The sequence below is a fragment of the Chaetodon auriga genome, chromosome 1 (genome assembly GCF_051107435.1).
Source record: "Chaetodon auriga isolate fChaAug3 chromosome 1, fChaAug3.hap1, whole genome shotgun sequence".
NCBI classification, from domain to species: Eukaryota; Metazoa; Chordata; class Actinopteri; order Chaetodontiformes; family Chaetodontidae; genus Chaetodon; species Chaetodon auriga.
Window position 1 is genome coordinate 13,405,204 of NC_135074.1, and position 23,641 is coordinate 13,428,844.

General features: G+C 42.0%; 4 protein-coding genes across 4 annotated transcripts; 1 reads left to right on the forward strand and 3 right to left on the reverse strand.

Annotated features, from left to right (window-relative positions):
• Positions 1 to 3,161: 3,161 nt before the first annotated feature.
• LOC143324688 (leukotriene B4 receptor 1) lies at positions 3,162 to 4,954 on the reverse strand. The gene has a single exon (XM_076737387.1). The coding sequence runs from the start codon at positions 4,894 to 4,896 to the stop codon at positions 3,811 to 3,813; it is 1,086 nt and encodes a 361-aa protein (XP_076593502.1). The 5' UTR covers positions 4,897 to 4,954; the 3' UTR covers positions 3,162 to 3,810.
• A 445-nt stretch (positions 4,955 to 5,399) lies between these two features.
• LOC143325687 (leukotriene B4 receptor 1-like) lies at positions 5,400 to 6,615 on the reverse strand. Its single transcript, XM_076738946.1, has one exon. The coding sequence runs from the start codon at positions 6,605 to 6,607 to the stop codon at positions 5,585 to 5,587; it is 1,023 nt and encodes a 340-aa protein (XP_076595061.1). The 5' UTR covers positions 6,608 to 6,615; the 3' UTR covers positions 5,400 to 5,584.
• A 679-nt stretch (positions 6,616 to 7,294) lies between these two features.
• Positions 7,295 to 8,380, reverse strand: LOC143325889 (leukotriene B4 receptor 1-like). The gene has a single exon (XM_076739259.1). The coding sequence runs from the start codon at positions 8,378 to 8,380 to the stop codon at positions 7,358 to 7,360; it is 1,023 nt and encodes a 340-aa protein (XP_076595374.1). The 3' UTR covers positions 7,295 to 7,357.
• A 3,294-nt stretch (positions 8,381 to 11,674) lies between these two features.
• Positions 11,675 to 21,913, forward strand: LOC143314780 (E3 ubiquitin-protein ligase AMFR-like). Its single transcript, XM_076721977.1, has 14 exons — positions 11,675 to 11,849; positions 12,250 to 12,571; positions 12,661 to 12,753; positions 12,867 to 13,031; positions 15,485 to 15,637; positions 16,406 to 16,446; positions 16,895 to 17,027; positions 17,137 to 17,270; positions 17,875 to 17,985; positions 18,271 to 18,467; positions 18,572 to 18,675; positions 19,216 to 19,350; positions 19,476 to 19,666; positions 19,843 to 21,913. The coding sequence occupies exons 2-14, from the start codon at positions 12,317 to 12,319 to the stop codon at positions 19,997 to 19,999; spliced, it is 1,869 nt and encodes a 622-aa protein (XP_076578092.1). The 5' UTR covers positions 11,675 to 11,849; positions 12,250 to 12,316; the 3' UTR covers positions 20,000 to 21,913.
• The last annotated feature ends 1,728 nt before the right edge of the window (positions 21,914 to 23,641 follow it).

Sequence of the window (23,641 nt, forward strand, 5' to 3'; positions counted from 1 at the left end):
TGCAGGTTTTTTTTCTCTCTCTCCTTTCTATTTTTTTCTGAGTTACCTGTGTGGCTCGGCCCCTGCGCGAGGAGAGTCCCGGAGGCGTCGCCTATTGGCTGTTTTGGAAAGGTGAGGGCCGGACGCTGGTTGAGTGCTGTAATATCATTGGTCAGATTTGTAGAATCAGGAAGTAGTCAAGCAAAATAGGACGGTAATACCTCCATGAGGCATTTAAGGCTACTGCTGTTTCACAGTGATACTGCAGAGTAAGTGAACAGCACGGAGGTGTGAATGTATAAGATTATCGTTTTACATTAAAAAATATTTTTGTAACTCTTGAAGGATAGCTGTATCTGACCCTTTTTAATATACATCTTCAGAGAACCTCTGCTGTGTGTTTTCATTGTCTGCTTTTCTGCCTCGGCCTTGCATGAATAGTATTTCAGCCCGGAAACTCTGACATGTGAATTTATTATATGTTCATTGCCTCACTGGAGGTAAACATTGCATAACTTCTTTACACAGTTGTGCCAGAGTGTAAAGTGTATTGGCAGGACTTGGACAACACTCATTGTGAGGTCTGTAATAGTCAGGACAAGCCTTAACAACGTTAAAATAAGGTTTCGCAGCATACACTGATTTTACCCTGCTTTGTATTCAATGCAATGCTCTTCAGCTAACTGGCATGTTTGTTGTAGTCTTAAGCACTGTGTGGTGGGAGGGAGTGAAAAAAATCTTGTTCTTTACACTTTCACTAATGTTATGCTAAATTGTACACCTACATTACACAAGACAAATATTTACCAAACATTTGAATGTGTCAACTTTCAAATGCATGATTGCTATGCAGTGCCATCATTAGGAATATTTCCCCTAATTTTCATGTACTTGGTAACATTTCTGTGGGTTTGTTTATAGTACAACAGTTTGAGGGAACAGAGGGAAATGCAGGATGGACAGAAAGAGAGTCAGAGTAAAACAGAGAACGGTGGAATGAGCACACGGTAGCATCTAATGTATTGTTTCTTTCGTGTTTTCTCTTTGTGATCCTTATTCATTCCTCTAAAGCTCCATTCTGCTGTGCACTTTCACACTCACACTGTTATATGGTATATAACTTCCTGTCACTTCGCCACAACTTTTCTTTTTCTGGTCACACACATTTTCACACACTCTTTTGAATGCTTATATTTTCAACTCGGAGCAGCTTTCATATTCAAAATAAAATGCCATTTCAAAAGAGCTAGAGGTTTCAATAACTTCACAAGTCCTTACTGGCCTGCTGGAGTTTTCACTAGTCGTTGGCCCTGTTCCCAGAATGCCATGTTTTGTTGCTCCTGACACTCCCATCTCTGCTCACTGTGGGCCAGCAGACTGCAGTGAATGTGAGGCTTTTTGTCTCTTCACCTCCTTTCACTCATACAAATCCCCGAGTCTGAAGAGTAATTCCCAGTACCTCCTTCCTCATGTGAAATAAATCTTTCCAGGTGAACCAGTTTGATTAGTCGAGGGACACACTGGGAAAGACTTCAGCAGAAATCCTGGGCACATAATGATATTCCCCCAGCAAAGAACATTTGTCTTCATGACAGCACGTGGTTATGCATGTTGTCTTGTCTGTGGCACAAAAGAAGACAAGCTACAGCTTCCTTTCAGCAGGTGCAATCAGTAAAGAGTTGCACAATTCAGAAGAAACCTGTTGGAGCCACTGCAGTACGCAGACAATAACTTTGCTTCAGCAGCGGGGTCATGTGGTGTGACGTGTTTGCAGGTCTTCTACTGGGCCAGTGGCAAAAACAGCGTCAACCAACACTCCTCCGTGAACCTTAGGGATTGCCAAGATTCATGGCTCAGTTATCCCTTTGGCAGCTCTTGTCCTGTGGGTGCTTTTATCTGGAGGAAGCTCCAGATTACAGTAATCTGATTTTCTTTTTTTTAATGCAATTGATCGTACTGCAGGATAACTGCGAGGCAGGTTTTGAAGGAAAAAAGTGATCAATGTACTGCGACCTCGAGAGGTTACAGTATGTTAAATACTAGGGTATATTAGTGGCCTATATTATTTTTCACCTTTTGGGCTAATTATTCATCAGTATTTTATAATTTAATAAAATCTGAGAACCATTCAGAACATAAAGGACAAAGTGTTGATTGTATTGGAGGAGTGTACTCATAATGAAAGGCAAACAGTACTTCCCTATTATGTGAGAAAAGCAGCATGTCTCAGGGTCAGCTATGTTTTCTTGTGTGAGCTTATCTGACACGTATGTATTTTGTCACACCTCTCTTGCTCTCTGTAATTTTCCACTGTAACAGTTAAAATAATTGTGACACACTAATATTCAGCGAGCACTGTCACAACAGGTTCACTCTGACTCTCAGTTCAAATCATTATCACAGTGAGCCATCTCATAGCATTTAACACAGATGTTACGGTAGGATGGAAAGTCACTTGTTCAAAATGTTTGAACTTTTTGCCCCCAAAACTTGTACATTTTAACTTTCACTGTATGTCAAGAACTACACTTACACACAGTTTGCTTTGAACTACCAGGAAATACCTGAGCCTTGGTTACTCAGTGTTAAGATGTGTGTCAGCCTGATGTGGTTTTCAGTCTTATCAAAGTGAAATCAATATTTCTGACCTGGACAGATACATTGAAAAAAAGACATACAATGGATTAGCAATAATAAAAATCTTATTATTATTATGACACCACACTGAAATGGTGTCAAAACTCCATTATTAAAAAGACGGCTCCACTGCCATCTACTGGTTGTGTCGGCTGGTGAGAGCACATTTTGTGTACTCAGGGCAACAGACACACTTAATATGCTATGATAAAAGTCTGTTATAAATGTCAAGATATGTATTTAGACATATCAGAAAATAAGCTGATGCTGAACTCTCTTTTGAGACTGTGACAAACATTAAGACATGATTCCGCTTTTTGCTGCCCAACAAAGGGAACAAGCAGTTTTTCATTTTGCAATCTTTTCATCGAGAGGAAGTCGAAAGCATGACTGTCGTCTGTAGTGGAATACCAGGACAATTGTCAGCTAATTTGTCACGAATGAGAAACATTTTTACAGTAGTTATAAGTAAGGAAAAAAAGGCATTAGATGAATTGTGAACAGTTACATGAATTCGCAATCAGACTGTTTGAGGGATGTTAGAGTTTTCCAACACACAAAGGGGCAGCAAGATTGACAAGATGTTAAAGTCTCATCTGAGCCTTATCTGAAGCCTCGTGTCCATCAGGAAAGGCAAAGCTGTGAGCGAAGTATTCCTCTGTGGCAAAAATGTAAAAAGAAGACACTTCCACAGGATTACTAGATGAAAACCTAATGTGCTTTGTCTAATTATGTTCCCACACTTTACAGACAATTAAAGCAATTCTTGAACAGAATCTGTAACATAATCAGTACAATTTCCCTTTGTTGGCATCAATAAAATCATTGAAAAAATACTACAGTTTTTGCAAAACTTACATTGAGACATCTGTAATGCATACAGAATTATTTATTGTTCTCTTTATGAATGCAATATGGCATGAATCAAACTTCATAATATATAACATATTTATAAATATATGTTCAACATTTAAAGAGACATACAAAACTTAAAAAAAACCCAAACATATAAAACAGGTTATTTACAGAGTTGGACATTCATCGCACAGAAAAACTGACTTCCTGTTCTGTTGTCATTTCATACAAACTGTGAGCTTCATTGCGGGCAAAATTTCCTTCATCAAAATAATCCACACAGTATAAACAAGAATATCTACACAGCATCACACAGCACGGACAGCATACATTTCAACATCAGGATGGATTGTTTTCACACATTTTTATTAAGATGTCCATTTGGTCTTGTGACTCTGACACACACTTTGAACTGTTGGTCTGATTGCTGTGTCTCTTGGACACAAAGGACACCTCTCTATTGCCTTCACCAGGGGAGGTGCTGGAGATGTGACGGAAGAGCTTCTGGATGCCAGTGTCACGCATGGAGCTCCTGAAGGAGCGAGCTGCGAACATGTAGAGGATGGGATTAACAGTGCTGCTGATGAAGACCATGGCTCCAGCGATGAAGGCTGTGGTGCTTCTCACACTCTCCAGGTTTTCTGCTGTGTCGGGGAAGGAGTCCTCCGTGGCCAGGATGATGAGTGAGAGGATGTTTCCTATGTGATGAGGCGTCCAGCAAATGGCAAACACAACCACTACACTGGCAATCAGGACTGTGGACTTGCGCTTGGACTTGAAATTCATCTGAGTAATGCGGCTGCACAGGCAGCCATAGCAAACCACAAGGATGGAGAAGGGTAGTATATAGCCCACAAGTGTTTCTAACAGCACACACACAAGCTCCTGGGTCCCAGAGGTGTAGTACCGGTACAGACAGTGTTCCCCGTCAGACTCCTTCCCTACAATCTGAGTTGGGATGACGGGTATGCTGAACAAGAATGCCACAGTCCACAGAGCCAGCAGAACTTTATTCAAAGCTTTTTTCCTCTTCCAGTAAATTGAGGCAAAGGGATAGCGCACGGCCACAAAGCGCTCCACGCTCATGAGAGTGATGAAGAAAACGCTGCTGTACATACAGGCGTTGATCACGTAGACCATGGCTTTGCAGAAGGCTTCTCCAAACACCCAGGACTGGGCCAGGGAGTAGATCCATACAGGCAGGGTGATGAGGACCAGCAGGTCTGCAGCAGCCAAGTGCAGGATGAGCACCACAGTGTGGGAGCGCTGCTTGACGTGTCTCAGGATAGTCCAGATCACCAGCAAGTTCCCCGGAGCGCCAATCAGGAAGGACAGACCCAGGATCACACAAGCTACAACTGTCCCACCTTCAAACTCCTCAGAGACCATTTCCTCTGAAGGCGACAGCTTTGTTGAGTGGTTCATCGTGCAAGTGTATGTGCTGACAGTGATGTCTGCATGAAAAGAAAAACTAAGTGCTGCACAAGCAAGTCTTCACTTCCCTTTAAGAATAGACAGCACAGGAAAGGGTTTAGCTCACAGACATATTTGAGACACAGCGAGGTGATTCATGCATGCGTCACTGGTTCATTTTTCACCTCAAGTACGTTAAAATGAAAATGAAAATTTACACCAGAGAGTACATGTGGGAGCGACTCATAGATACAATAACATAATTCATAAAATAATGATATCTCAAAACTTCCATGGTGTACAGAAAATCTCAATTATATGGAAAACAAATTCTCCCAATGAAACAAAACATTACTTCTCATACAGGCAATGTAACACTTTAAAAGCGGTCTTAAAATGTGGCAGAAACATGTTTCAAACTTTTAAACTATAAACCAATAAATTATCATCAAAATTGAGAAAAACATGACGATTACAATCCTGTGCTTGCTCGCACTGACATCTGAGGGTAAATGTGAAACGAGGATAGGAGGGTATGGTGTGTGTTAATAATCTGAATCACAATAACTGTTCTCAGCACTACTTTTACTATGTGGCACACTGACTTTCAAAACCTTAAATCATACATAGGCCTTCATAATGGAGGCCGTCAATTAACAGCAGAAGTAGACAGACAGAAGAGGACAGATTCAGTCTTTCTTCACACAGAGGCAGACATCAGCTCTATCTGCGTATTTGCTGCCCTCTGGCCAGTCTGCTGCTGTACTACCAGCTCCCTGAGTTTGTTGGTGTGAGTTGCCATTTCCTGGAAGAGCTTGACCAGCTGGGACTCCCCGAGACTCCCTCGTAAGTTCCTCGCAAAGAAGGCGTACAACACAGGATTCACTGAACTGCTGATGAAAACAAGGGCACCAGAGCTAAAGACAATGCTCTCCGGCACACATCCATGTTCATGTTCAGTGCCTGATAGGACGCAAACCAGATCAGTAATGTTGATGACGTGGTAAGGCAACCAGCACAGTGTGAAGGCTATCACCACAGCGTGAACAAGAGCCAAGGATTTCTGTTTGGAGTTGAAACTCATTTTTCTGAGCTGGGCAGCTACTAGACAGTAACAGATGATAAGGATGATAAAAGGAACTACGAATCCTCCCAAGGTCTCCAGACACAACAAGATGACCGCTTGACTCACAGAGCTGAATTCCCTGATGAAACACTGCTCACCTCCTTCACTTTCATCCACAGGCTGTGCCAGTAAAGAAAGCACTCCTAAAAGCAAAGCAAGGAGCCACAAAAGCACAAGACATCTGTTCATAACGCTCTTAGTCTTCCAGCGCATCATCACAAATGGATGACAGATAGCTAAAAAGCGCTCCACACTCATAAGAGTGATGAAGAAGATGCTGCTAAACATGCACACACTGACAATGTACACCAAGGCCTTGCAGAAGGCCTCCCCAAACACCCAGGACTGGGCCAGGGAGTAGATCCATACAGGCAGGGTGATGAGGACCAGCAGGTCTGCAGCAGCCAGGTGCAGGATGAGCACCACAGTGTGGGAGCGCTGCTTGACGTGTCTCAGGATAGTCCAGATCACCAGCAGGTTCCCCGGAGCGCCAACCAGGAAGGACAGACCCAGGATCACACAAGCTACAACTGTCCCACCTCCAAACTCCTCAGAGACCATTTCCTCTGAAGGCGACAGCTCGGTTGAGTGGTTCATCGTGCAAGTGTATGTGCTGACAGTGATGCCTGCATGAAAAGAAAAACAAAGTGCTTCACAACCAAGTCTTCACTTCCCTTTAAGAATAGACAGCACAGGAAAGGGTTTACCTCACAGGGATATTTGAGACACAGTGAGGTGATTTGTGCATGCGTCACCAGTTCATTTTTCACCTCAGGTCATAGATTAGGGTATGAAAAGAAACATGTGGTCCAAAAGATTTAGAAAATAGTTTTTCAAGTAAGTTAAAATGAAAATGAAAATTTACACCAGAGAGTACATGTGGGAGCGACTCATAGATACAATAACATAATACATAAAATAATGATATCTCAAAACTTCCATGGTGTACAGAAAATCTCAATTATATGGAAAACAAATTCTCCCAATGAAACAAAACGTTACTTCTCATACAGGCAATGTAACACGTTAAAAGCGGTCTTAAAATGTGGCAGAAACATGTTTCAAACTTTTAAACTATAAACCAATAAATTGTCATCAAAATTGAGAAAAACATGACGATTACAATCCTGTGCTTGCTCGCACTGACATCTGAGGGTAAATGTGAAACGAGGATAGGAGGGTATGGTGTGTGTTAATAATCTGAATCACAATAACTGTTCTCAGCACTACTTTTACTATGTGGCACACTGACTTTCAAAACCTTAAATCATACATAGGCCTTCATAATGGAGTCCGTCAATTAACAGCAGAAGTAGACAGACAGAAGAGGACAGATTCAGTCTTTCTTCACACAGAGGCAGACATCAGCTCTATCTGCGTATTTGCTGCCCTCTGGCCAGTCTGCTGCTGTACTACCAGCTCCCTGAGTTTGTTGGTGTGAGTTGCCATTTCCTGGAAGAGCTTGACCAGTTGGGACTCCCCGAGACTCCCTCGTAAGTTCCTCGCAAAGAAGGCGTACAACACAGGATTCACTGAAGTGCTGATGAAAACAAGGGCACCAGAACTAAAGACAATGCTCTCTGGCACACATCCATGTTCATGTTCAGTGCCTGATAGGATGCAAACCAGATCAGTAATGTTGATGACGTGGTAAGGCAACCAGCACAGTGTGAAGGCTATCACCACAGCGTGAACAAGAGCCAAGGATTTCTGTTTGGAGTTGAAACTCATTTTTCTGAGCTGGGCAGCTACTAGACAGTAACAGATAATAAGGATGATAAAAGGAACTACGAATCCTCCCAAGGTCTCCAGACACAACAAGATGACCGCTTGACTCACAGAGCTGAATTCCCTGATGAAACACTGCTCACCTCCTTCACTTTCATCCACAGGCTGTGCCAGTAAAGAAAGCACTCCTAAAAGCAAAGCAAGAAGCCACAAAAGCACAAGACATCTGTTGATAATGCTCTTAGTCTTCCAGCGCATCATCACAAATGGATGACAGATAGCTAAAAAGCGCTCCACACTCATAAGATTGATGAAGAAGATGCTGCTAAACATGCACACACTGACAATGTACACCAAGGCCTTGCAGGAGGCCTCTCCAAACACCCAGGACTGGGCCAGGGAGTAGATCCATACAGGCAGGGTGATGAGGACCAGCAGGTCTGCAGCAGCCAGGTGCAGGATGAGCACCACAGTGTGGGAGCGCTGCTTGACGTGTCTCAGGATAGTCCAGATCACCAGCAAGTTCCCCGGAGCGCCAACCAGGAAGGACAGACCCAGGATCACACACGCTACTGCTGTCCTACCTTCAAACTCCTCAGAGACCATTTCCTCTGAAGGCGACAGCTCGGTTGTGTGGTTCATCGTGCAAGTGTATGTGCTGACAGTGATGTCTGCATTAAAAGACAAACAAAGTGCTGCACAAGCAAGTCTTCACTTCCCTTTATGGATAATTTGAACAGGAACCAGGTTTCTCATGGGACCCATCGAGCCATAGATGTGATTTATGGAGGGACAGGCACCAGAAACTGATCAGTCTGCTGCAGACAGCTGATCTGCTGAGAACAGCATGTTTGATTACTGCCAAGTTTGCATGACAAACAAAAAAGTTAAATATCTTTTATAATTCTTTTTATCCAAATCATTGGCCAAACATCGACTTTCGCACTTCTGCAGGAATCTGCTCTCACTCTCACTCACCTCGTGTAGCTTTGTGATATTTGATCTCTGCCTCTGTGCATCACTGCCACCTTCTGCTAAAGCGTGTGTATCACAATCAGTTTTTTTAACAATTGATCTGTTTTGTTTGTTTCCTACAGACCTAAAAAAAAAAAGCTCAGTTGGGCTGTGACCCAGCAGGAGACTGTGGCTGCTCAGCAACTCTCACTATGGCTCTCTGCAGCAATGAGTAATGCATTACATACATAATACATCACTTTTTATTCTTCTCTAAAAGGAAGCCGTCTTTCTCTTTTCCACGGGTTATCACCATCAGCAGACACTAATGTCACCTGTGCTTTGAGAAATGTTTTCCATTATGCTTCATGATATCTTCATGAAGCATAATGGAAAACAATAGGAGACAGATCACACTTCTTACTGCAACGGGCCATCTGAGATTTTCTCCTTGTCGCAAAAGAAATCTAGTTTTTACATGGTTCATTCATTCTGAGATGGAAAGTTAAGCAAGTGTTCTTGACCCACAATAACTCTTACATTTGCATTTACAACAACGCTCCCATGCACCTTTACTTTGGACTCTTGTCAACTCCTTCTATTGCATGGATGTCAACCGCTGGAACAGTTAATAATTACCATAACTTACCATGTCACCGATACAGTCAGAATAATTCCTGAGTCCAGAGCACCAAATGGAGACTTTGGTCTAACATACAACGCCTTGTCAGTCGTTATATCCTCTGTACTGTACACTATGTTGTTAAGGAAACGTCTGAACTAATGTTCATTTTCTAATGAGGTCTTTCCATTGAAAAGCTTCTGATTTGAAGACCTGTGCAGTGTTTTGCCGTTATGTCCCACGCATCTTGTGATAGGCTAAAGGTGGAGCTACAAACTTTGATTATGCTTTCAGTTTCAATGTTAGCATTTACTGCTCTTGGGGAAAGCAATCTGCGCCCCACCATAAAGTGGATGGAGACCTGCTGTTAACAGCTTATGGTCTTATTATGTCAGAGCTCCACATAGCTCCACCTCTGGTTCTTTACATCAGATTGTAAACCGCCTTTGTGATACAACAGTTTAAGAATCCACTCAAGATATTTCTGAGTTCTTCTTGCAGCTGGGTGTGTGGCTTAAAAACTGACCGTTTCACTTTCAAACATGTTCAGTGTATGATTTAAGTGTTTGCTGCATCCAAACTGGGAATGTCACAGCAAATGTGATGACTGACGGAAAGCACCTACTGTGAAACGTTCTTTCTTTTTTCACATACATATTTTTTTTGACAAATTAGCCATGTGATTGAAATTCAGTATCACACACAGTTTGTTTAAGAGTTGAATGATGAGTTGAAAGTTCATCCAAATGAGTAAAATGTATCATGGGTGTGTGTCTACTGGGGGCAGTGTCTGACAGCAGCAGGAAGGAATAACTTAGAAATATAAATGTAGGAGCAAAAGATGACAAACCACCAGTGGGAGACACTGTAGTCACACTGGGCCTTGTGAGTCTTGTGACATCAAGACATCAGCGTTTTCTTGCTATGGTTGCACTGAAAACACAAATGCTAAAGGATGAAAGGTGGAAACAAACACCATGAAGCAGAGCAAGATGACTGCTGAGGTGAAGAAGTTGATGCTGATCCTCCTGGTCCTAGAACTGGTCCTTATCCATGGTCTGTGGTCCCACCCAACCAGGTTTCTAAGATTTAAGAGAAGGGGAGGAGAAGATTAAAGAAAAGACTTCAGTCTCCAGTAGCAATAAAGGTTAAAATATCTCTGCTATCCAGAGCAGACTGTCTTGTGGGGTGAAGTGAAGTTTTTATTTTTTTTTGCAGTTTTTAATGCAACAACAATAAACCAAGAATACCTAATCCTAAAAAGAAGTGTTGAGTATTTCCTGGATATTCTTAGAAACTTATTCCATCTCAGCTCGTCAACTAGTTTTCTAGGACGTAACAGGGTTTTGATTAAAATAAGTAAAACTCAGAAGGACAGTTTGGGTCTCTGACTTTATTTCAGATTCTCACAAACAGATTTTTCCACGACACCTCCTTGGCTGAAATATATATGCAGCTTTAATTAGGTCAATGGATCTGCATCAAGCAGAGATCACCCAAGCTCTCAGGTGTTGTTTTATAATTACAAGGACTGTAAGTATGCAGGCTGTGTGCAGGTTTTTACCAGAGGACCAAAAGAGCCAATTTCAGATATTATAATGCAGTTGCATTTCCTCACCATGGGGTTGAAAATCAAAATTTCCTAAGTGTGTATACTGTTCAGATGTTTGCCATTTTGGTGCCTTGACAATAGGTTGGATAAATCAAACCAAACTAAATTCTAGTCTTAAGTCAGGTGCATGCAGTAACTGCCAGGTTTTACTATTTGATATAATGGCAATACATTCAAAAGTACTAAAGCAAGGTGAGATCAGATTCATTTAGGTCTCTGCTTATATGGGAATTCTGGGTGATGGACAAACTAACCAAACAAGCTGTTCGAAAAGGAAAACATCCATCTTAAACTTTGAAAATTATGGGGGGAAGTTTTGTAAGAAAATTATCAGGTGTGGCAAGAGCACTGAGATCGAGAGACAAGGATAAGCCATTTACATTCACTTCAAAACAGAGTGGGTATTGTGAGAAATAAGGCAGTAATCTTAACAGCACACCTCACATTAGGCTACAGCGAAGCATCTAACTGATCTTTGTGAACATTGTCTGGTACCACAAACTGTAGAACAGGTGCTTGTTAGTTGCTGTAAATATGTATCAGAGAGGCAGGACATGATGGAAAAAAGAAAAGGTTGCAGGAGCAGGAGTAAGGAGCACATTGTAGTATGCTGGAAGTGGACAAGACAAAAGATGTTTGGTCAGCTTCCTCAGGACAACAGGACTGATGAGAAAAATCCGGACAGTGTAGGACCGAGCTCACTCCAAATGGTGGCAGCAATACAACACACAGGCCTCCAGCTGCCGTTAAACCTCACAGAAGAAGAAGAAGAGGAAGCCTCCCGTCAACCAGCTGCCTGCTCGGTGAAATAAACACGACGATGTCGTCAACTACGATGCGCTTAGTGCAGCTGCACTAAAAGTACAACACTGAATACAACGAGGGACGTTGGTTATTGTGTTTGACTACTTTTGTTACAAACTGTAAGTGACGACTTAATACGTGATATGTGGTATTGGCTAACAGTGGCTAGCTACGTAGCTAATATTAGCTGACAAGTAAGCTAGTATTAGGTAACGTAAGCCAGGTAAAAGGCTAACTGCCCGTGTTAGGGGCGTGAACTCCTATTATTTAGCGCTAACCCTACATGGACATTAATATTAGCCAGGTTGGTCGCTGGTCTACGCTTTTCATTTTATTTTGCTGCTTTAATCCATTAGACTTCACCACAGAGAGTTCATTTCGGGAGTAATTTGCATCTTTGTCAGCTGTATTGAGCTAACGTGAAGATAGCCTTGCTAAAGAACCGAAAGTACGTTACATTAGCTTACGTCAGTTAGCAAAGTTTGGTCACCGCTGGCTAACTCTCCTCTGCCCTCACAGGTTTTTTGAGTTTTTGGATCGAGCCAGACACAATTTTTGGAGGTTGAGTGGACAATAAACATTTGCAATGCCTCTGATGTTTTTGGAGAGGTTTCCCTGGCCCAGCCTACAGACCTATACGGCACTGAGTGTGGCTTTGCTTGCTGGCAGCATCTTCAGTGCTTACACCACTGTGACTGACCCGGGGTTTGGGGCCTTGGAAACTGATGAAACACCAGCTCCCTCTGAAGTGGATCTTGAACATCTAAACAATGATATAAGTAACACAGAATTGGCAACCACTGTACTGTGGTATCTTGTCACTGACAGTCTTTTTGTATGGGTAAGTCTCTTCCAGACTAGGACATTTTATTATTTGTGATGTTGTTGTAAAAAAAACTAATTGTCACTGTGTCCTCTGTACTTCCCAAGGTCCTAGTCAACACGTTCTGCTGCTCTTTGATGTTAATCGCAAAAATGATCCAGTATGTCGTGTTTGGCCCTCTGAGAGTCAGTGAGAAGCAGGTGAGTCTGTGTCTTTACTAGTGTTAAAATTAGAAATAAAGCTGGTTTCATGCATGGCATTATTAACATCTACCAGAAAAAGGCATTTCATTTGATCTGTGTTTGTTCATCAGCACCTGAAAGATAAGTTCTGGAACTTCATCTTCTACAAGTTCATTTTCATCTTTGGAGTATTGAACGTACAGACAGTGGAGGAGGTGGTCATGTGGTGTCTGTGGTTCTCTGCCCTGGTCTTTCTCCACCTCATGGTGCAGCTCTGCAAAGACCGATTTGAATATGTAAGTATTGTAAATTACACCATTCTTCTGTTACTCTTTCCAGTGCTTCAAAGCATGGTTTATGACTACATATTGTGGTAATACAGGCCAGGACAATAAACCAAATTTGTAGAATTACCGACTTGAATTTGTTGTTATTGTTCCAAACATGTTCCAATCCATTTCAACTGAGAATAGCCACAACATCAAAATAATATTGCACCTGATTTTCACCCAACCAATCAGACAGTACAAAACAGAACTCTTGAAACTCTCAGGGGTCATATTGTAACTAATCAATACAAACATAACAGAAATAAGACAGCATCTGATTTTCTGTCATAGTCTTAGTGATTTTAGCGATCTTAAGGCTCATTTAAAAGCGTTTCCTTTCTGCCTTGAGAGGAAGCATCTGTTAAGTAGATATGTCATGGTAAAGGACACTGTCGTCATGGGAACCTGGAGATAATTTGGACCTTGAGCCTAAAAGCTCTTTGAGCTCCTTTTTGTTAGGACAGGACACATGCGTAACTTCAGAAATGTCAATTAGAAACAGTATACCAGTACTCTTTCAATGTGACCACTGCATTACCATTCTTGCGTAGATGCAGCCATTGGAAATGGCCAGTATGGCATTCAGTAAGTATAGAGATTTATGCAAATCACACAAATATCTTAATCACAAAAGTGTACATTTATAACAAGTTTTGTCCGTCTGTGCTGTGAGAAATCAGAGGGTATAATCGAGTCTAATAATAGGTCTAAATGTTCTTGCATGAAACCTGTTATTATTTATGCTACACAGTAAACATGATTGGACTACTCCTGCATTCTTTGTGGCTGGCATGTTACTCATAAGGACTGAGAGTAAAACAAGATAAGCCAAAAGCCTGACATTTGATGACACCTGATTAATGAACTTTTAGCCTTTTATAAAGTAGTCTTTTAAAACGTGTGGTGAGTGTTCCCCAAAAGTCTGAGAGTGACTGTACTCTTTTCAGCTCTGGATCTATTAATAGCTCCTTGTACTTGCTTGTTGGGCTACTGATACAGTTTCCGTCACTACGTTGACATGCTCTGGATCAGATTGTGCTCTGCATGTTGGGGTAAACAAAATATCACATTTAATGACCTCCTTGCAAGCAGTTAAATTTAAAATGGGCATTAAGTTACTATGCTGCCTGTGATGCGATGCTCACAGATCATTTCTGCCTGCCTTGCTCTGACAATTTACCAGTTTGTGTGAATGTCCCATACTATACAAGACACGAGCGTGTGTTTGAATGTATAACTGTCTTCTGGCCTTTGTTTCTGTCTGCCAACTTTGAGTGCAGATTTGCATTCCTGTATGTTCTTTTTAGGTTGAAGTCTGTCAGTTGTGACAGCAGCGTTGTCTTCCTTCCTGTCTCCTTGTTCTGTGGGTTGTAGCTTTGGGGTTAAGATCACAAATGTAGGTTAATTTGATGACAGCTGTTTTGTGTTGTCAGTGTGCTGGGAAAACCTTGTGGTATTGAAGTTTTACAGAATTGATGAAATTCATTTTATTTCTTTCAGCTCAGCTGTGTTAATTTTGATAATATCTGAGGTCCTAAATTGTAATCTGCTCACTGTGGACAATGTTAGCTGTTAGTTTACAGTCTTAAGCAATGTCTTACCAGCACAGGGCTGTTTTGGGCGTTTGTATGTGTGGATTTTCTTAATTTTTGAATAGGCTGTATAAAATTTGGAATGGAAGAGTTCACTTTTTCCACTCAGTTACTCCAGTACAAATGTCTTGAGTATGGTTCATGTTGTGCATGTGTGTCTGTGAGCGGGTAAACAAAAAAACCTGTTGTTCTTGATGTAAATTGTTTCTTCTGATTTGGAATATTGCCAGTAGATGAGTTTGTCTTTTTGTTTTTTCTGGTCTCAGCGTCGACATCACAAACATGCTGGAAAACAGGGAATAGTGGGAAGCAGCATGGAGGCCTTTGACAATATTGTAGCTTTACGTTTTCTTATCTGATACGTCAGTCTGCGTTTCAAACACCGACTGAACCATTCCCCTCAAATCAGGAGAAGCTCTCTCAACACGCTGTCTTGCTAGTGTTACATCTTGCATGATCGGAACAACAAAATCACTGTTGTTGTTCCCATGGACTGTAAAAATCAGTAAATAATGCTCCAGGCTATTTATGCACCAATGTCTGGAAGGATTGAAAATTACCGTGTCCCCCCTGGTGTCATGTTTCCGTCACTGCTGATCAGAGTCGGAGCGAGTGAATAACCCGTGACTACTGCAGAGTCATTTGACCTGCTAACGAATGCCGATTGTACCCTTTCACACTGAAGACAAAAACCAGAAGTTAGTGGGCTTTTTGTATGTGAACATGGTTTAAGAAGACAAGGAAAACCTCCCCATAAAGCACGTAATGAAAGGGAGAAACTTTGAGAGAAGCACAATCCACTTAAATTCCCCATTTTCTCCCCTGCAGCTTTCTTTCTCGCCCTCCACTCCAATGAACAGCCATGTGCGTGTGCTTTGTCTGCTGGTCTCCCTGCTGCTGGACTGCTGCGGCCTCGCTCTGGTCTGTGGTCTACTGGGAGCCACCCATGGCATGCACACACTCTCCTTTATGGCAGCAGAGGTGAGAACCTTTTTGATTAGGCCCACATAGTTCTTAAAGATTTAGCATCTCACATGCTTATTCTGAAATAGGGTAGGGTAAATCAGTAATGTGTTTTAGATTCTGTCGATCGATTCAGGTTTTTTCTGATTAAAGGGTAAAATAAAGATGGTGACAGCACAAATACTGCATTATTACACCATGCAGCTGGAGATGCCTCCTCATGTGAAAAGAACTTCCTCCATCACATGAAATTGTTTTCACGGTGATCTTTGCTGTATCACAACTGTCTTTTGTGAAGCTGAGCCACACTTCTAGCAGCTGATACTCCATAATATAAACACTGCAAAACTATTTTAAAACAGATCATGAGACATTATAGCAGGAAAAGCTACAAATGTAATTATTTTAATTAAATTCAACCATTAATAATTGTTGTATTTCATTTAGGTGTGCCAGTTCAAGGGCCCAGGTATTGTGAATGCGGCCTCATGAGCATGGCTTGCACTGGAATCATGTGGAAAAATGTTTTCAGCCACTACTGTACTTTTCCTACTATGTGGAAAAAAGCCTGATTATTATTATTAAAGCTGTTTCCATAAGAGGTTGTGTTTTTAAAGCGAGGTTTAATCATCACTGTACAGTTTAAACATTATTTTCTCATTCCTTTAGATAGTGATTTTCTATATATGTATTTTATATTTATTATATATATTTTGGATTTTAGATATGGAAATTGGAATCTAAGAATTACGTCACATTCACCTGTAACTTTACCTTTGTCTTCAGTGTCTGCTCGTGACTGTGCGCACTGGGCATGTCATCATGCGGTAAGTCCCATTTAAAGCCTGCTCACCCATGCATGCACGTGCACACACCGCAGCAGAATGGATGACATGGCTTGTGCAGATTTAGAATCTAATGTTAGCAGCGCCATTTGTTTTCCTCTGGTTCCATTACACCCTTGTGAAAAGCTTCTTTGTCCCAGACAGGGTGGTTAGGATTATACAAGCAGCACAATCAACTCTAATCGCCCGAGGCATTCATAGATACACTATCTGTAGTCTAACATTAAAACTTGAGAACTGTTCCATCTGCTCCCTCATGCGGCAGTGTTACCTGTTAGTGTACCATAATACTTTTACACCAGCTTTGTTTCATGCATGAATTTTGTCTGAATTGCCAGTCCCCATCTAAGTTAAGGGCTGCATCGTCCACCATACTGTCTAAATATCACTGGTGTCTCATAGTCTGAAAGAGCTGTGCCTGTCCTCACAGATACTCCATTCATCTGTGGGATCTGAACCATCCAGGGACCTGGGAGAGTAAGGGAACATATGTCTACTACACCGACTTCATCATGGAGCTGGCTATGCTCTTCCTGGACCTCGTTCATCATATACATATGCTGGTAAGACACAGAGGGAACAGGTGTTGACATGTGATGTTACGAGTCTGTCCCTGTCTCTTTTTCAGCTCCCCTAATCTTGACTCTTGTCTGTCCGTATGTCTCTCATTAGCTGTTTGGTAACATCTGGCTGTCCATGGCAAGCTTGGTTATCTTCATGCAGCTGCGGTATCTCTTCCACGAGGTTCAGCGCCGCGTCCGCCGACACAAGAACTACCTCCGTGTCATCAACAACATGGAGGCCAGGTGATTGTATATTTTGAGTGAATTGTTTTTCCCTTTTTACCCCCAGTGTCTAAAAAATTGGGGCATTTTCAAAAAGTCATTTGTGCATAAGGTTGCTGTTTTTAACGTGATATGAGCCCTTTCAACAGCACAGATTTTATTTAGGAAGAGTCTTAAGTATAAATCTCTACATGGTAGTATCAGATAATGATCATGACAATATTTAATGGGCTTCATTTGATTAGATTCATTTTTAATGAGGTACCAGTCCATCACAGCAGCCAGCTTGACTGCAGGCACAGGATTGCCTGGACTTTGCCAGGTATTGTAACAGTAGCTTAGTGTGAACAACAGCACTGTTTGTGTGAGTGTGTGTTAGAGATGGAAATGGAGATTTAAAGAACTGAATGAAAATGAAATGATGGATTAATGTATGGTTCGGTGTTTTTTCCAAATCTTTGGGGCAATTTTTGCCCCTCAGTCACAGTTCTTAGGGGTATTCTTACTCCCTTGGCCCCCGTTCATTGCTGACGCTGACCTCATGGTTTTGTTTCGAAATCAAGCCGTGTGTTGTGTCATTTTGTGTTTCAACATTATTTGTATGCACTCTGATCTTTATTTGCAGATTTGCTGTTGCGACTGCAGAGGAGCTGGCAGCTAATGATGACGATTGTGCCATCTGTTGGGATACCATGTTGACCGCACGCAAACTGCCCTGTGGACATCTCTTTCACAAGTAAAGCGTTTTTTCAATCAGCAGCAGTTGCTTGTATGTATAATAGAGTCCATGAAGGATCTTCTCATTGTGCCACTGACCTACAGTTCCATAGTTTAGAAAAAGTTTATCTTTATGTAAAGTATAAAGATAGCTTAAGGAGAGACTGCAGCAATAGCAGGCAACCAGTTATGCCACCCTTTAATGCAGCATCTTTAGTTTGGCTGGTGCCCAAAATCTTGCAGCTGCAGCTGCAGAACACTTCATATGAGTTATGGTTTTCTTTGTCTGTGTGTGTGTTTCCAGCTCTTGTTTGCGCTCATGGCTCGAGCAGGACACCTCGTGTCCAACATGTCGGACGTCCCTGAACATTAATGGGGACGGGGGCCAGGCCAGAAACCAGCAGCAGGGTGGGGGTTTGGAGGACAACATCGGCCCGGTTGGAGCAGCTGCAGATGCAAGACAACATATCAACCAACACAATCACTTCTTTCACTTCGATGGTAAGTCTGTCTGACACTCAAGGATGAATGTGACGGTGGAGTAATGTTACATCAGACAGGCCGTGTGTGACAATGAATTCTAAAACTCATACTTTTACTTGCAGGGTCTCGCATTGCCAGCTGGCTGCCCAGTTTCTCAGTGGAAGTAATGCACACCACCAATATCCTGGGCATCGCTCAGGCCAACAACTCCCAGCTCATGGCCATGGTGAGTTCATGTTTCCAGTTTCATTAAACTCCTGTTGGTTTGTGTGAGAGATGGTACATGGATAGCAGTTTGATGGCAGGTGTTGAATCTTTTTTATTTTCTAGACAGTTGCCGACAGTTTTTTGATACATAATTTGCATAAAGGTAACGCTGCTATCATTTTGTCCCACTCTTTGCTTCCCATCTTGCTGTTTATGAGTAGCGAATGTTAATTACCTCAAAATATTGCCAGGGTTGTGAACCTTGGCCCAGACGCTCTGAACATCATTACTTTGCTCACTTGGTATTTGACCTCCTGATAAATGCATGATGATATAGTGATAACCTCACTATTTAACCAACATATTTAGCAGAAACTGTACAAACGATGCCATGTTTATTGAAACAAAAGACTGATAGTATTTAGCAGGTGTATACTTGTAAGTCATGTTTGTGTCCACCATTCCACCCACTATGTTCTGCTTCTCTCCCTCCCATGATATTTCTCTAAATCATTTCTCTGTTGCTCTCTTCATCTTCGATGTACCCTCTGGTCATCAGGCCCATCAGATCCAGGAGATGTTCCCTCAGGTGCCCTCCTACCTGGTGATGCAGGACCTGCAACTGACCCGCTCAGTGGAGGTCACCACTGACAACATCTTGGAGGGACGTATCCAGGTGCCTTTCCCAACGCAGGTCAGTCAGCTGGGCTTAAAAGATAATAGCAGTGTCATTTCAGTGCTTCCTGGCTCTCTGGTTAATGTTGATCACGTTCCCATGCAACAATCCGTCACAGTATTTTGTCTATGTTCCTTCGTCAGGCCATCGAGCGTGGCCCCACACAGGCGAGCCCTTCACCAGATGAGCAGGAAGGGCCCAGTGGAGCAGCTGAGCAGGGCCTCAGTGAGTCAGACAACATGGAGGTGAGAGGAGGTCGCTTCTCCAAGTCAGCTGAGGAGAGGCAGAAGATGTTGAAGCAGAGGAAAGAAGAGATGCTCCAGCAGGCACGCAGGTTTGTACATGACTGCTTGGAGTTTTCTACCTCACAGAGCAGACAAATAGAAATGTTTAAAGGCCTTCTTTACTTGGCTCCCAGAATTGCTGCTAGGTCCAGTTGTATAGAACCAACAAGGACAAGCATTTCCTTGCATTTCCTGTTCCTGTGACCACTTCATTACTTCCCTGTAGGAGATACCTGAACAAGAGTCCAGAGGAGCAGGATGAGGATTTGCCTGGACTGGAGGAGGACACTGCTCCAGAATTAAACTTGACTGCGCTGAGACGTAGAACCATGGCGGCAGCCGCGGAGAGACGCATGCAAAATCAACAAGACCCCGCTCCCTGATACACAGATTGGCTTCAGCAGAAGAGTCTACCACATCGCCATCCCAAGAGGCACAGAGCTATTTCATCTCCCCTCCCCCCCATTTGGTGTACAGTCAATGGTCATCACCTATTCAGTAATTAAAAAGCATGGCAGACATGGCCTTTGGACTGTTTCGGGCTGCCTACATAAGGTGGGACTGTTGTGAACGGCTTCTGCCTCACTGATTCCGGAGTATTTGGAGCATATTATAAATTGATGGGTGCAAGTCAAGAAATGCAAGGTTGCATTGCCCTTTATTCATGTGCCACACATCATAACCACCAGCTTGAGTGGGGAGTCAGTATCTGCAATGAAGGCTGTCACAAATGAGCATGCATTCAGAGTCTTAGAGGGATTTGAAGGTGTCATTACTAGATAGAGCTGTTTGGGTCCTTGTCTGTTTTCCTTTTATCAGAGTTTTTTTTTTTTTGTATTCATTTGTGTTGATCTTGGCAGAAAGCTCTGTATTCTGGATGAAGAAACTCATCTGATGTATCTGTGTGTTATTCTTTTATGAGTTTCAACTGTGAATTAAGTGTAGGCAAAATAACACCACGTTTTTATTTCTTACCTCGGAGTAAGAGAATGTCACTTTAGTATTGGTCAGCCTTTCTGTCAAATATGAATGTTTCTATCAAAATAATGCTGCAAACAAAGTGTTTTTGACCCACGTGGGTTCTGTATCTAGTGTGTAATATCACCCATTGCAAACAGTTCGCATTTTGTTATTTAACAAGAGGGGTTGGACTTGTAAAATCTTTGTTTTCTAATATTGTTCCCTTGAGATACATGGGCAACAAAGGGGGTGTATTACATTTTGTACAAGTACAGTGGGTGTCATCCTCTCAGTCTTTGTTAAATTAACCTTTGTTCGTGAGCAGTTCTCTCTGAGTAAGAAAATATTGTTTTCCTCTGAGTGTCGTAAGGGGGCTTTGGTGATCTGTGTCCGTCATTTTGGAATTTTTAGGACATGTAGATGTTAAGTCTACAGCTGGACTTGCTGGACAATCGTGAAGATGTTTTGTCGCTCGTTCAAGCAGAAGTGAGCAGCAGCCAACATTTTCAAGACCTGACAACAAGTCCAGCTGGCTTTGACTTAACAGCTCTAGATATCCTCTGACCTGAATGAGTCTTTGTGAAGACCTTTTTCGGGTGTTTTATTTTGTGCAGCTTGTGTCCACTCACATTAAGGAATGCTAATTTAAAAATAATACAGAGGAACGTAATCATCCTCTGCTCAAAGATTTCACTGATGTCCAGCGATGTATGACATGGAGTGGGCCCTTAAATCAGTTCTGGTATCGTCAAATTTCACTGAATCTGTAGCTGGTTGATACATATCGACGGACACAGAGATGGTTGGATGGACTATCTGTCTTATAAGTGTTTGGTTCCTTGTGATTACAGTGCGAAGGCAGTGTGGGGTGAGATGTGCATGAATCTAGACAAGTGCTTCTGTCTCCTTCCAGTTTATCCCAAAGAGCAGCCCACAAACTTCCACTAAAAGCTGAAGTGTTGTGATCTTTATTGTGTGTTTATTTTATTGCTCACACTCTGTTTAAGAGGATACATTATAGGATTTTGACTTCAGTGAGTCAAAATGTAAAGAAGAGAAATTGGACTGTTTTGTTTTCATTTCCAGTTTGTCCATGCAGGTCTTTAACAGTTCTTAATATCCACGATGTATTTTCCTATTCATGGGTTATCTTTCATAACCATTACTTATTTAATCAAAACTGAAATACTTTTTTGAACTGAGCTTTCCTGTATTTTTGTGCCTAAATCAAGAATGATTCAGTTATGGATAATTTCTGTAAATCTAGTTTTTGTAAAATATGTTAATACAAAAGACTCAATAAAGAGAGCTTCTACAGCTTTTTAAAAACGTACAGTAATTTAATCCTCCTCCTTGAAGCGAAGCCACATGTGCTTAAACCCCCTTGGTCTCGATTGTCCAATCACAGACTGATGCAGACCTGCTTAGTTCAAGATTACACTGTTGTAAATGCAACAGTGGTAGTGAGCCCTGCGTGATGTGTATCCAACACACTGGACCTTTAGTATTGTCACTGATCAGTTGATGCATAGGCAGATTATGAGACATATGCAGCTGCTGCTGTGGTGCTTGTTCAACAGGAGACAGCAGAGCAAGGCTGTCAGTGTAAAACAGACTTTACTCTTGGAGGGAGCGGCCAGGAGCAGCACACCGATCCAACTGAGCAGCCAGTTCATTTATACACACATTAACTGAAGATGGATTTACTTTGTAATCCTGATGAGCTCCTCTTCTATGGATGAAGAATTAAGCTTGTCTCCAATTTTAACAGCAAACCTACATTGATTGAACCAGGTCACACATTTTGCCCCCACACCACAATGTAGAAGTCTGTAACGTCGCCCTTCTTGCCACATAGAGTCGAAAGCCATCTTGAAATTAATAAAACGAGAATATTTTACCACTTTTTGTTTGCTGCACATCTGTTAAACTAACAGAGGCATCCTGTGCTGTATCTGACCAGCGCAGAAGTCTGCATTTCTGGACAAGACCTGACAGACTGATGAGTGGGAATCACCCAGAGCACAGTACAGGGCAGTGCCACCCACACTGCCACTGTGACCACCAGAGATGGAGGCAGGTGTCCCCACCACCAACATCTGCAGAAAGGGAGGCACAGGGGGAGATGGGTGTGTTGGAGGAAAGATACAGAGCAGTAGATTAATGATATTGACTAGAATTTTTCTACCTGTCTTACAAAGGGTGTTTTTTCCACACATTCAGCAGTACTGAACCTCATTAACAAAGATCCCTCAAACAGATTTAGTCAGATTTACAATCAAGTAATAATGCAGCACCTGCCTTTAGGCCTTGATCAGTTGATGTTGTGTTTTAATCAGTAGTACATGTTCCCATTCACCAAAACAATGAATCATACTACCAAAATCCAACAGCCCCACAGTGAACTTGGTAGTTTTGGCTTTGCACCCAGCCAATCAATATAAAATCAGACAGAGCAGCATTTTATTTTAATGCTGATTACATCCAGTTTCACTGAGAGCTTCTTTTCCCACAGTAAGCCTGCCATCCGTGTCTGTGCAGAGGAAACTGATCACAGTAGGTCTGAAGATTGTTGTGTGAAATCATCATACTGATGAAGAGACTTTACTGTCACACTTTTACAATTGCAATATTTAACAGTTTCAGATACAACCTTATTTGCACACCACAAAACTTTCGTGTCTTCTTACCGCCCCTGAAACTACGACAGCGCAATGGCTCCATCTAGTGACCGACCGGCTGAACAAACAGCTTCAAAGCGCATTACCGCCACCTACTGGACTGGACGTGGAACAGTAGACTGGCTGTAAGTCCAGAGTCAAAGCTAACATGACTGCAAAGCATGTGAAATATATTGAGATATTGTGGTTTTAGCTAGCTAAACTAATATAAGCTTATACTACTATTAGCTTATACTAATATAAGCTAACATTAGAAGGAACAAGTACAAGTAGTGAGACATCCACATATACAAGTACACAGTCATTAAATAAAATTAAAAAGGCTAATTATTAATGGACAGTTTACAAAGATAATCTGTAAGGATAACATTGTGGAGATAAAAA